The sequence below is a fragment of the Salvelinus fontinalis genome, chromosome 36 (genome assembly GCF_029448725.1).
Source record: "Salvelinus fontinalis isolate EN_2023a chromosome 36, ASM2944872v1, whole genome shotgun sequence".
Lineage (NCBI taxonomy): Eukaryota > Metazoa > Chordata > Actinopteri > Salmoniformes > Salmonidae > Salvelinus > Salvelinus fontinalis.
The window spans coordinates 30,343,867-30,356,423 of NC_074700.1; the positions used below are offsets into that span (position 1 = coordinate 30,343,867).

At 47.0% G+C, this 12,557-nt stretch overlaps 1 protein-coding gene across 1 annotated transcript in view; it reads right to left on the reverse strand.

Moving 5' to 3' along the window:
- Window positions 1-6,997, reverse strand: part of rcor2 (REST corepressor 2) — a 30,374-nt gene extending 23,377 nt beyond the window's left edge. The window contains exons 1-2 of the mRNA XM_055901540.1: window positions 5,881-6,997; window positions 2,891-3,006 (exon numbers count right to left, since the gene is read on the reverse strand). Of these exons, the coding sequence (XP_055757515.1) occupies window positions 2,891-3,005 (115 nt within the window). The 5' untranslated portion in view covers window position 3,006; window positions 5,881-6,997. The remainder of the gene's footprint in view (window positions 1-2,890; window positions 3,007-5,880) is intronic.
- Window positions 6,998-12,557: the final 5,560 nt, after the last annotated feature.

Below are 12,557 nucleotides of genomic sequence, written 5' to 3' on the forward strand. Positions count from 1 at the left end.
GAACTTTATAAATACATTTTATTGATTGATTTCACTTCTCTGTCCACGGGAGTGTTTGAATTAATGTTTACATGAAGCAGAAACAATGTGGTGTGACTCGAGTTTTGCCGTCAGCTGGAAGACGGTGTCTCCTTTTGGTCAGTGTCAGAGGAGGAAAGAGAGAGTGGCGGGATGTTGAGAGACGGACCCTCAGTCTGCTGCTCACTCCCTCTGCTGAGACTGACCCTCAGTCTGCTGCGCTCTCCCTCTGCTGAGACTGACCCTCAGTCTGCTGCGCTCTCCCTCTGCTGAGACTGACCCTCAGTCTGCTGCGCTCTCCCTCTGCTGAGACTGACCCTCAGTCTGCTGCGCTCTCCCTCTGCTGAGACTGACCCTCAGTCTGCTGCGCTCTCCCTCTGCTGAGACTGACCCTCAGTCTGCTGCGCTCTCCCTCTGCTGAGACTGACCCTCAGTCTGCTGCGCTCTCCCTCTGCTGAGACTGACCCTCAGTCTGCTGCGCTCTCCCTCTGCTGAGACTGACCCTCAGTCTGCTGCGCTCTCCCTCTGCTGAGACTGACCCTCAGTCTGCTGCGCTCTCCCTCTGCTGAGACTGACCCTCAGTCTGCTGCGCTCTCCCTCTGCTGAGACTGACCATCGGATGCAGGCACCACCAGCCCAGTGAAATAAAAGCACATGATTTAAAAATGTATACTCACTCAGCTGTGTTTCACAAGTAATACAACAATAGGATCTATTACCGGTATGATCATATAGCCTACCTCAAATGTAGAAATATACATTTTAAGAAATGGCCCAAACAACAATGCATTGGTAGGGCAATTCAAGCAAAGCCAATATGCAGTGATACTGTATTGGGCCTATAGCTTCCTTCCGTTTTTTTTAAAGTCATGCTATAAAAATAAAAATAAACAGAAATCTGAGCGGTAGATCTCAGCTTGCATTATGACTCAAAGTGATATTGACTCAGAAAAAGAAATTTGGTGACCACTGTTCTAGAGTTTTTCCCTGTTAACACCATCAACGTTTCCCTTTACTGTGGCAAATGTGATCGACTGACCACAATATCAGCCACTTTTAATGCAACATACCTGGGGGGGGAAAAAAGAAAAAAACTATGCAAAATATTTTGTTGTAGGATTCTATTGTATAGACATGCACTACTCAGCACAGACTAGTGCACCATAACCAATCAGAGCTGCAGTAGGCCTATATGCATATAGACAATTGCCATATATGGATCTGTGCCAGGCACTTTCGACTGGACTGTGTTTACAGTATGAGCGGTCGTGAGTAGACGCGCTTGTTTTGAGATCATAGTGAGAGCTGCATGTAGCCACGTGTGCACATTTTGTTCACTTCCTTTGCCAGTTAGTGAGTTATTAGCCCAGTTATAGATCATGTGTAGTCAGCAATAGGGGAGTGACTGCTTCCTACAAGGGCACAACACGTATACATTTCTAAACATCTTTGAAAAGACAGTCAGGTAAAGAGCTTCTTTTTTTTTTTGTCTTAAAGGGGCAGTGTTGTATTTTGAGACAGGCTTGAATAAGCTAAGTAGCCAATAGGTAATGTATCACATTCTCTGTAATAAATGGTATGGGAATAATAATGCATTTTATTTTGTAACGTGATATCTTACATCAAACAACATGTCCAGTCACCACCTTGTCAGAGGGACAAGTGGATAAACAGGTTAAATGTCAAGCCCTGCATGTTATTTTTTTCAAAAGTCTTATGGAATGTAGGCCTTCATTAAACACTGAATGATAGAACAGCTGTTTCCATGTTAAAATGTTATGGGATGCATTTTCTCCATTGTGTTCGATTCCAGGCTGCATCACAACCGGCCGTGATTGGACGTCCCATAGGGCGGAGCGCAATTGGCCCAGCATCGTCCGGGTTTGGCCGACGGTAGACAGTCATTGTAAATAAGACTTTGTTCTTAACTGACTAGTTAAATAAAGGTTCAATAAATAATAATAAAGACCACTCCGTTAGGCCTACATTATGATCAAATATCCTCAGTAGCCTACACGGCCACTGTTACACCTGTAACTTAAATGAGGGTACAGCCTCAGTAGCCTACACGGCCACTGTTACACCTGTAACTTTAATGAGGGTACAGCCTCAGTAGCCTACACGGCCACTGTTACACCTGTAACTTTAATGAGGGTACAGCCTCAGTAGCCTACACGGCCACTGTTACACCTGTAACTTAAATGAGGGTACATTGCACATTTCTTAAACGGAAGCAAAGAGAACGAAATGGGGAGGGGGACTGTGTTTTTTGTCTGTTGTGAACCCTTCAGTGCTTTTGTTTGTGTGTGTGTGTGTGTGTGTGTGTGTGTGTGTGTGTGTGTGTGTGTGTGTGTGTGTGTGTGTGTGTGTGTGTGTGTGTGTGTGTGTGTGTGTGTGTGTGTGTGTGTGTGTGTGTGTGTGTATTTTGCTGTCATGAACTGAGATGGTATGGAGACAGTAGTGAGCGCGATTACAAGCACACAATAATGAGATTTATTGTAGATAGTTAGATTAATATAATAGTTTGATTAAAACTTGTAAATGCTTTGAAAGAACAATTTCCCTAATAATCCTGTTGACACGGACACATCTGAGATCAGGCTGCCTGATGAGACTTTTGATAAACGCAGAAAACAAATCACCAATCAAAATAAACTTTCTACCATGTTATTTTTTTGCCCGCATACCTGAATTTGACCAATAGAAACTTGTTTAAGTTGCAAAAATGAAAAGTTTCAACTGTTTGACGGAATGAATACACCCATGGTGTGTGTGTGTGTGTGTGTGTGTGTGTGTGTGTGTGTGTGTGTGTGTGTGTGTGTGTGTGTGTGTGTGTGTGTGTGTGTGTGTGTGTGTGTGTGTGTGTGCGCACCGTGAGCGTGCTCCTCATCGCTGCTGTCCTCCTCCGAGTGTTGGTTGTTTCCATTGGTTTTAGCCCTGCTCCTAGACAGAACGCCGCTCCCCGACCGCTCCATCACTGAGGGCATACTGCAACACACACACACACACACACACACACACACACACAGATAAAACATAGGCCTACCCATACACTCCATCACTGAGGAAAAGTCTTGTCACCAATCAGCACACACATGAACTCAACCCAGCAACAAATGACCAAACATCCAAAGCCCTCAGTATAGCAGATTAACAATCTGTTTACCCCTAAGTACGGTTACATGGCAGTAGGCTGAGTACGACATCAGTCATGTAAAAACGTTACTTTCTTTAAAACGCCGTTAGATCATCATTTATCTAAGAATACGTCGATTTAAAACAAGTTTTTCTGAGCAATCTTTCAAATGATTAGGTCGTGTTAAGACCTTTTTAAGCCGAGTTCCAGAGGTGTGTATTTGATCTGTACGTCTGTTAACACCAGCAGTTCAAGACTCTCTCTCTTTTGTGCAACTGAAGTGAGTTCGGAACAACTGAAAGCATCTTAGTTTGAACTAGTTTTCACATACAAACTTCATCTGTCCGAACTCAGAATCAAATGTTCTTCCCAAAAATGACACGGTCAGTGTGGCAGAGCGTTTATTTCGATTCGTGATTTTTCTGCGTTTATCATAAGTCCCATCAGGCAGCCTGATTTCAGATGTGTCCGTGTAAACAGGATTATTAGGGAAATTGTTGTGCTTGCAAAGCATTTAAACGTTTTAAAACAAATTATTTTATTTTAAAAAATCAGACTATCCACAATAAATCACATTATTGTGTGCAATGTAACCGTGCTCACTACTGTCTCATTCTCATCAGCCTCTTACTGTCTGGTTTTCAACACCAACTGCTCATAATAGCAAAAATACACACATATACCAACCTGGTCTGAGAACATTTCGTATTATTCTGTACGTAAATCCGAGACACTCCAAATAGTACGATATGTATCAATTTGTGGACGTCCATCACTCCATTTCGTATGATATGTTACGAATTACAATTAGTAGTATGTATATGTTACGAATTCGCAAAACGTAACATATGTTACGAATTCGCAAAACGTAACATATGTTACGAATTTGCAATGAGTAGTTAGCGATGCTTATGCCTTAAGTAACCATCTGTTTTATGTAATCATACAAAAACGTCACACTAAATGGAACATCTCGGAGATACGTACAGAATAATACTAAATTCTCTGAGACCAGGTTGCATATACACACACTCAAACAAAAGCAATTTAGAGTTCACAACAGACAAATAACACTGTAAAATCCAGTATTAGGCTACACAATGAGGAGTCACATGTTCAACTATCAAGTGGGGAAACATCAACACACACCACACACACACACACACAGCCTATGCAAAACTATGTGTGCGTGATGTGAAGTTAGTAAGATATGAAGTAAGTTTTGTTTCTTCAGGGGGAGGGCTAACGCGCTAACGTTCGCGCAGTGACACAAAAGACTAGACGGTCACCTCAGGACAAGACATGTTTCGGTTTCAAATGTTCCCGTTAAACCGACTTTGTCGTTATACCGACCCCAAGAGACGTGAAACGAACTCTACATACAGTTATCAAATTAATATAACAGTTGTACATTCAATAGCTGTCATTTTTTTGAGGGTACATTTTGTCGGAAAAAATGGGTCTGTCAACAAGAGCTTAGTTCCACACAATGTATGCATCATCATCAAAGTTCACTTAACTGTATCACGACAAAACACAACACTACAATTTTAGGATGTATGTTTTTTTTGTGTGTGTGATGATAACCTTACAAGCCTAATTGAAGAAAATAATGTCTTGTAATACTGATTAAAAACCACTCAAAGAAAATATTGCAATAGTATAGTGTTTGGCCTCATTCACAATGCTGTTGGCCTTTGTCTACTATCCTAATGCTGGTCCAAGCCACACAAACGGTGCCAGTGTGTGTGTGTAACAGTAAACTCACACTTTAGGTTAGAATTGTAGACTAAACAAGGCAACAACAACAACAAAAAGTAAATTTCATGGCAACAGAGATAAACTATATGAACAAATATCAAAGTTATTTATCGATATCATTAATGTCCCACCGGTCGCCAAAGCCCGCCCCTTTCACTTTTTGCAACTTGATTGATTGATTACATCAACCAGACAACACATTTCTACAGGGTAGCTAGCTATCTACGTTAGTTGCAACATAACCTTAGCAATCTTGCCTTAACTTTTACGTGTAAAATATTAGCTGGCTGACTAGTTACTACGCTATTTTCCCCTAATATTAATAATAACAGCTATTGGAAAGTAATTCATTTGGGACACTCGCTAGTTTGAGTGCTACTGGCCAAAACACGTTCATTTCAACCATTAGCTATTTCCAGAAAAGTCTAGCATTGGAATCCTATCCTGGTAACTATTACCATTATGTTGCTTCCAGAAAGGCGGTTACAATCCATATTAATCAATTATACAGATAATATTTGGGGTTAAGTATCAGATCACCTCACAAATTACTAAATCTATTTTTTTCTTTCTCGTATTCTCCAAAGTTGGGAAATCTTTGTCACAATATCTCATATTCTCACTCTTCCTCGACTCTCGCTCCAACCACATCCAAATTAGAAGTGACAAGAATACAACAACGTGTGTTCCCATAGAACCGGCTTTTAAAAAACATTTAATAAATAATGAAATCTTGTCCCACCTCCGTTCTCTCCTCCTTTCCTCTGCCCTCCGTTGATAATATATCTTTCAACTTTCAATCCTTTTGTTATCGCCAGGCTAACGACGTTGCTCGCTACGGGGGGTGGAGGAGGAGGAGGGGGGGTAGCTAGTACTATTCCAGTTGTTGGTCGCTACTAGTTGGCGTTGTGGACGTTTTGGATTCGTTGTACAAGTCGGGATAGCATTTCAATTCAGTAGCTCACCTGCCTATTTTGTGGTCCTCGGGCGTTTTTCTCTCATTCAAAACTTAGCTATGGCTTTCTCCACAGCTAATAGGACGCTTAACTAGGAAAAAAAACAAAAATAAACTTCACCTTCAAAACGGCTTAATTTTCATTCATTTGTTGCCTAAGTGGGTCTTCGCGTATACAATAAAACCGCTTGCACGTAGAGAAGCGGAGAGTGTGCCGGGAGAACCTAACCAGGCCTCGGAGGGGAGAGGTGTACATCCGCAACCGTCGGATTGCTCCTCGCCTCTCCCTAACTAACTTCAATAGCAGAAAAGTAGTCCCCTGTGCAAGTTGGACAGACATACAAAAGATGGCTTGTTGTGGGGCAAATACACTTGCTTGCTGTTGCCTCGAATGTGTTATTTGGTCCAATTTAGATGCATTCGCGTCTAATCAATCGTTGATGTAGAGACAGATCATAATTTTATTTAAAATGTTGGCCCACAAATACAGTGCTGGTTTTAATCCAACCCTACATTGTATACTGGAATAGTAGATGTCTGAAATTGAAATGTTTACAACAACAAAAAATCAAGTGTACCTGCTATCGTACAATCACATAAATTGGGAACTACTTGCGCGGAGTGATTCGTCAGCTGTGCATCTCTGTGCTGCGCTCGGGCAGACTTGCTGCTCTGTACGATGTATGCCTGGAAAGGAAAAGGGGGGCCGTGTGTGTGTGTGTGTGCCCGCACGCACGCACAATGTGGAAAACGATGGATTTCAAATTTGACACAGGCACACACACACACACACTCACACACACACTGATGGACAGGTCTTCATACATTGCTATTCTGTCTGCATGTCTGTCTCACAAGCAAACATGCAGGCCCTGTCATACAGCAACACTTGTGGCACATCCTCTCTCTCTCTCCTCTTTCTCCCTCCCCCTCTCTTCACTGCTCCAGCCTCTATGTCCTCACTCTATCTGTTTGTCGTTTCTTCTCTCTCCCTTCTCTCATTCCTATCCTTCTTTCCTTCCATCTCTCCTCCTTCCTGTTATCTCTTCCCTTCCTCTACCTCCTCCCTCTCTTTCCTCCCTCTCTTGCTCCTGACTCACTCCTCTCTCTTCTCCTCTATCCATTTTTAACGCTCTCCTTCCCTCTCTATTTCCTCCACTCACCCACTATGCATGTGTTCTTCTGTCCCCTCCCCCTCCTTCCCTGTGCTCTGTCTCCTCTCTATGTCCTGTCCGCCCTCCTCTTTCTCTCCCTCGCTCCAAAACTCACCCAATGTATCTGTTCTCTCTTTCTCCTCCCCCTTCAAGCTTTCCCCTTTCCCTTCTTCTCTATCTCCTCTCCTTAGATCTCTCTACCCCCCTGTTCTCTCTCTCCCACTGTTCTCTCTCTCCCCCTGTTCTCTCTCTCCCCCTGTTCTCTCTCTCCCCCTGTTCTCTCTCTCCCCCTGTTATCTCTCTTACTCCCCCTGTTCTCTCTACCCCCTGTTCTCTCTCTCCCCCTGTTCTCTCTCTCCCCCTGTTCTCTCTCTCCCCCTGTTATCTCTCTACCCCCGTGTTCTCTCTCTCCCACTGTTCTCTCTCTCTCCTGTTCTCTCTCTTACTCCCCCTGTTCTCTCTCTTACTCCCCCTGTTCTCTCTCTCCCCTGTTCTCTCTCTCTCTCTCTCCCCTGTTCTCTCTCTCTCCCCCTGTTCTCGCTCTCTCTCCCCCTGTTATCTCTCTCTCTCCCCTGTTCTCTCTCTCTCTCCCCCTGTTCTCCCTCTCTCTCCCCCTGTTCTCTCTCTTTCTCCTGTTCTCACTCTCTCTCCCCCTGTTCTCTCTTCCCTGTTCTCTCTCTCTCCCCTGTTCTCTCTCTCTCCCCTGTTCTCGCTCTCTCTCCCCATGTTCTCTCTCTCCCACTGTTCTCTCTCTCCCCTGTTCTCTCTCTCTCTCCCCTGTTCTCGCTCTCTCTCCCCCTGTTCTCTCTCTCTCTCCCCTGTTCTCTCTCTCTCCCCCTGTTCTCTCTCTCTCTCCCCTGTTCTCTCTCTCTCTCCCCTGTTCTCTCTCTCTCTCCCCTGTTCTCGCTCTCTCTCCCCTTGTTCTCTCTCTCTCTCCCCTGTTCTCTCTCTCTCCCCCTGTTCTCTCTCTCTCTCCCCTGTTCTCTCTCTCTCTCCCCTGTTCTCTCTCTCCCCTGTTCTCTCTCTCTCTCCCCTGTTCTCTCTCTCCCCTGTTCTCTCTCTCCCACTGTTCTCTCTCTCCCCTGTTCTCTCTCTCTCTCCCCTGTTCTCTCTCTCTCCCCTGTTCTCTCTCTCTCTCTCCCCTGTTCTCTCTCTCTCCCCCTGTTCTTGCTCTCTCTCCCCCTGTTATCTCTCTCTCTCTCCCCTGTTCTCTCTCTCTCTCCCCCTGTTCTCCCTCTCTCTCCCCCTGTTCTCCCTCTCTCTCCCCCTGTTCTCTCTCTCCCCTGTTCTCTCTCTCTCTCTCCCCCTGTTCTCTCTCTCCCCTGTTCTCTCTCCCCCTCTGTTCTCTCTCTCCCCTGTTCTCTCTCTCTCTCCCCCTGTTCTCTCTCTCCCTCTGTTCTCTCTCTCCCCTGTTCTCTCTCTCTCTCCCCCTGTTCTCCCTCTCTCTCCCCCTGTTCTCTCTCTCCCTCTGTTCTCTCTCTCCCCTGTTCTCTCTCTCTCTCTCCCCTGTTCTCGCTCTCTCTCCCCCTGTTCTCTCTCTCCCTCTGTTCTCTCTCTCCCCTGTTCTCTCTCTCTCCCCTGTTCTCTCTCTCTCTCCCCTGTTCTCTCTCTCTCTCCCCTGTTCTCTCTCTCTCTCCCCCTGTTCTCTCTCTCTCTCCCCTGTTCTCTCTCTCTCTCCCCTGTTCTCTCTCTCCCACTGTTCTCTCTCTCTCTCCTGTTCTCTCTCTTACTCCCCCTGTTCTCTCTCTCCCCCTGTTCTCTCTACCCCCCTGTTCTCTCTCTCCCACTGTTCTCTCTCTCTCCTGTTCTCTCTCTCTTACTCCCCCTGTTCTCTCTCTCCCCTGTTCTCGCTCTCTCTCCCCTGTTCTCTCTCTCTCCTGTTCTCTCTCTCTCCTGTTCTCTCTCTTACTCCCCCTGTTCTCTCTCTCCCCTGTTCTCTCTCTCCCCTGTTCTCTCTCTCTCCTGTTCTCTCTCTCTCCTGTTCTCTCTCTTACTCCCCCTGTTCTCTCTCTCCCCTGTTCTCTCTCTCTCCCCTGTTCTCTCTCTCTCTCCCCTGTTCTCGCTCTCTCTCCCCCTGTTCTCTCTCTCCCACTGTTCTCTCTCTCTCCTGTTCTCTCTCTTACTCCCCCTGTTCTCTCTCTCCCCTGTTCTCTCTCTCTCCCCTGTTCTCTCTCTCTCCCCTGTTCTCGCTCTCTCTCCCCCTGTTCTCTCTACCCCCCTGTTCTCTCTCTCCCCCTGTTCTCTCTCTCTCCTGTTCTCTCTCTTACTCCCCTGTTCTCGCTCTCTCTCCCCCTGTTCTCTCTCTCTCCCCCTGTTCTCTCTCTCTCCCCTGTTCTCTCTCTCCCCCTGTTCTCTCTCTCCCCTGTTCTCTCTCCCCCTGTTCTCTCTACCCCCCTGTTCTCTCTCTCCCCCTGTTCTCTCTCTCTCCCCTGTTCTCTCTCTCCCCCCCATGTTCTCTCTCTCCCCTGTTCTCTCTCCCCCTGTTCTCTCTCTCTCCCCTGTTCTCTCTCTCCCCCTGTTCTCTCTCTCTCCCCTGTTCTCTCTCTCCCCCTGTTCTCTCTCTCTCTCTCCTGTTCTCTCTCTCCCCTGTTCTCTCTCCCCCTGTTCTCTCTCTCCCCTGTTCTCTCTCCCCTGTTCTCTCTCCCCCTGTTCTCTCTCTCTCCCCTGTTCTCGCTCTCTCTCCCCTGTTCTCGCTCTCTCTCCCCTGTTCTCTCTCTCCCTCTGTTCTCTCTCTCCCCCTGTTATCTCTCTCTCCCCTGTTCTCGCTCTCTCTCCCCTGTTCTCTCTCTCCCTCTGTTCTCTCTCTCTCCCCTGTTCTCTCTCTCCCCTGTTCTCTCTCTCTCCCCTGTTCTCTCTCTCCCCCTGTTCTCTCTCTCTCTCCCCTGTTCTCTCTCTCTCCCCTGTTCTCTCTCTCTCCCCTGTTCTCTCTCCCCATGTTCTCTCTCTCTCCCCTGTTCTCTCTCTTACTCCCCATGTTCTCTCTCTCCCCCTGTTCTCTCTCTCTCTCCCCTGTTCTCTCTCTCCCCCTGTTCTCTCTCTCTCCCCCTGTTCTCTCTCTCTCCCCTGTTCTCTCTCTCTCCCCTGTTCTCTCTCTCTCCCCTGTTCTCGCTCTCTCTCCCCATGTTCTCTCTCTCCCACTGTTCTCTCTCTCTGCTGTTCTCTCTCTTACTGCCCATGTTCTCTCTCTCCCCTGTTCTCGCTCTCTCCCCTGTTCTCTCTCTCTCCCCCTGTTTTCTCTCTCTCTCCCCTGTTCTCTCTCTCTCTCCCCCTGTTTTCTCTCTCTCCCCCCTGTTCTCTCTCTCTCTCCCCTGTTCTCTCTCTCTCCCCTGTTCTCTCTCTCTCCCCTGTTCTCTCTCTCTCTCCCCCTGTTCTCTCTCTCTCCCCTGTTCTCGCTCTCTCCCCTGTTCTCTCTCTCCCCCTGTTCTCTCTCTCTCTCCCCTGTTCTCTCTCTCTCTCCCCCTGTTCTTTCTCTCTCTCCCATGTTCTCTCTCTCCCCCTGTTCTCTCTCTCTACCCTGTTCTCGCTCTCTCTCTCCCATGTTCTCTCTCTCCCTCTGTTCTCTCTCCCTCCCCTGTTCTCTCTCTCTCTACCCCCCTCATTTCATTTTCCAAAACTCACCGACTGTATGTGTAGGCTACGACTTCCTCTCTCACTCTCTCTCTCTGTTCACTCTGTCTTCCTCTCTACAGTCCTTCGACTTCCCTCTCCTCCCCCTCCTCCTCTCCTCCCCTCCCCCTCCATCATCACCTCCTCCCCTACCCCTCCTCCTCACCTCCCCCTCCCCTTCCCCCTCCTCCTCCATCACCTCCTCTCCAGTGATCTACTCATTCCCCTTCCTCTCTCTCTTGCTCTTCCTCTCCTCGTCTCCCCTCCCTGTACTCTGCACCCCCTCCATTTCTCCTCTCTTCCCCTCCTGTCCCCCACACTGACTCTCTCTGCTCCCCCTCCCTCTCTCTCCTCTGCACTCCCTCTCTCCTCCCCCTCCCTCTCCTCTGCACTCCCTCTCTCTCTTCCCCCTCCCTCTCGCTCTTCCCCTCCCGCCCTCCCTTTCTTCTATTTTCCTCTCCCTCCCCTCCCGCCCTCTCTCTAGAGCTCTCTCTCTGTTTGTTAGCCCTGTCTGTCTGTGTCTGTCTGTGTCTGTCTGTCTTTTCTGTCTGTCTGTCTGTCTGTCTGTCTGTCTGTCTGTGTCTGTCTGTGTTCATCTTGTGAGGCCTGCTGTAGCAGATATATCATTTTCCTCCTAACCAGCTCGCTCTGTCTGAACACACACACACACACACACACCAGAGAATTCTCGTATAAACAGGTCTATCAGGTGGTGAAATTAGGACAAATAAAAACTGACATGACACTGTCTGTGTGTGTGTGTGTGTGTGTGTGTGTGTGTGTGTGTGTGTGTGTGTGTGTGTGTGTGTGTGTGTGTGTGTGTGTGTGTGTGTGTGTGTGTGTGTGTGTGTGTGACGAGAGAGGAGAGGAAGGTTGCAGATACACTGGCTACGTCTTCACGGTCTTAATATTCAGCCTATGACAAATGATTAATTCATATTTTTTAATACGAAAGCAAACCAATGTTGTTCACATCAGATGGAGAAAATGTAGATGTAATGGAAGGAATGCAAGGAAGACAGAGAGAGAGAGAAAAATAATGAGGCAGGGAGAGAGAGAGAGAATGAGAGAGATAAGTAATGAGGGAGAGAGAGAGAGATAAGTAATGAGGGAGAGAGAGAGAGAGACCAAAAGTCCAGTAGCATAACAATCCCTAGTCCTTGGGCACTTCATGAAGATCTGAAAGGATTGGATAGGTTTAAGCAATATGGTAGTAACTTCAACTAGCTAGGAGGAATATTCACCTCCATATTGCTTATACCTATCCAGTCCTTACAGATCTCCTGTGCGATAGAGGCTAAGTCGCTGTTTCTGTACAGGCCGTTAGTAACTCCTCCACACCCAAACAGTAGTAGTTTAGGCCATAACGGAAACCGTCGCGGGCTGCGAGTTCGAACTCCATGACCCCCCACCCCTCGCGCCCCTCTTCCCAAAAGCCATCTCCCCGTCGCGAGACAGATTACACCAAGACAAAGGGTTGTGGGCGGGGCTTACTGAGGGGGCCATCTGTGTAGGGAGGGCTGTGTGTGTGTGTGTGTGTGTGTGTGTGTGTGTGTGTGTGTGTGTGTGTGTGTGTGTGTGTGTGTGTGTGTGTGTGTGTGTGTGTGTGTGTGTGTGTTTGTGAAACAGACAGTATATAGGCCTGTATGAAACTCAACATATGGATGGGCTGCCTTCCATAAAGGGCTCGGAGAAGAATGGTCTACCCAATAGAAATGGCGCACACGTCATTATCAAATTATTTGCAAATTAACATAACCAGCTATCCAACAGCAGCAGTTGCATGTTCTGCAGTCAGGATTTAAGTGTACAAATAAAAAAATATATATAACGATAAAATGCATGATGGACTATGGCAAGGCGCTAATTCAGTTAGATGTAATTATACATTCTATAATGGTCATTTGTGGAACTTTTCCGAGTAGCA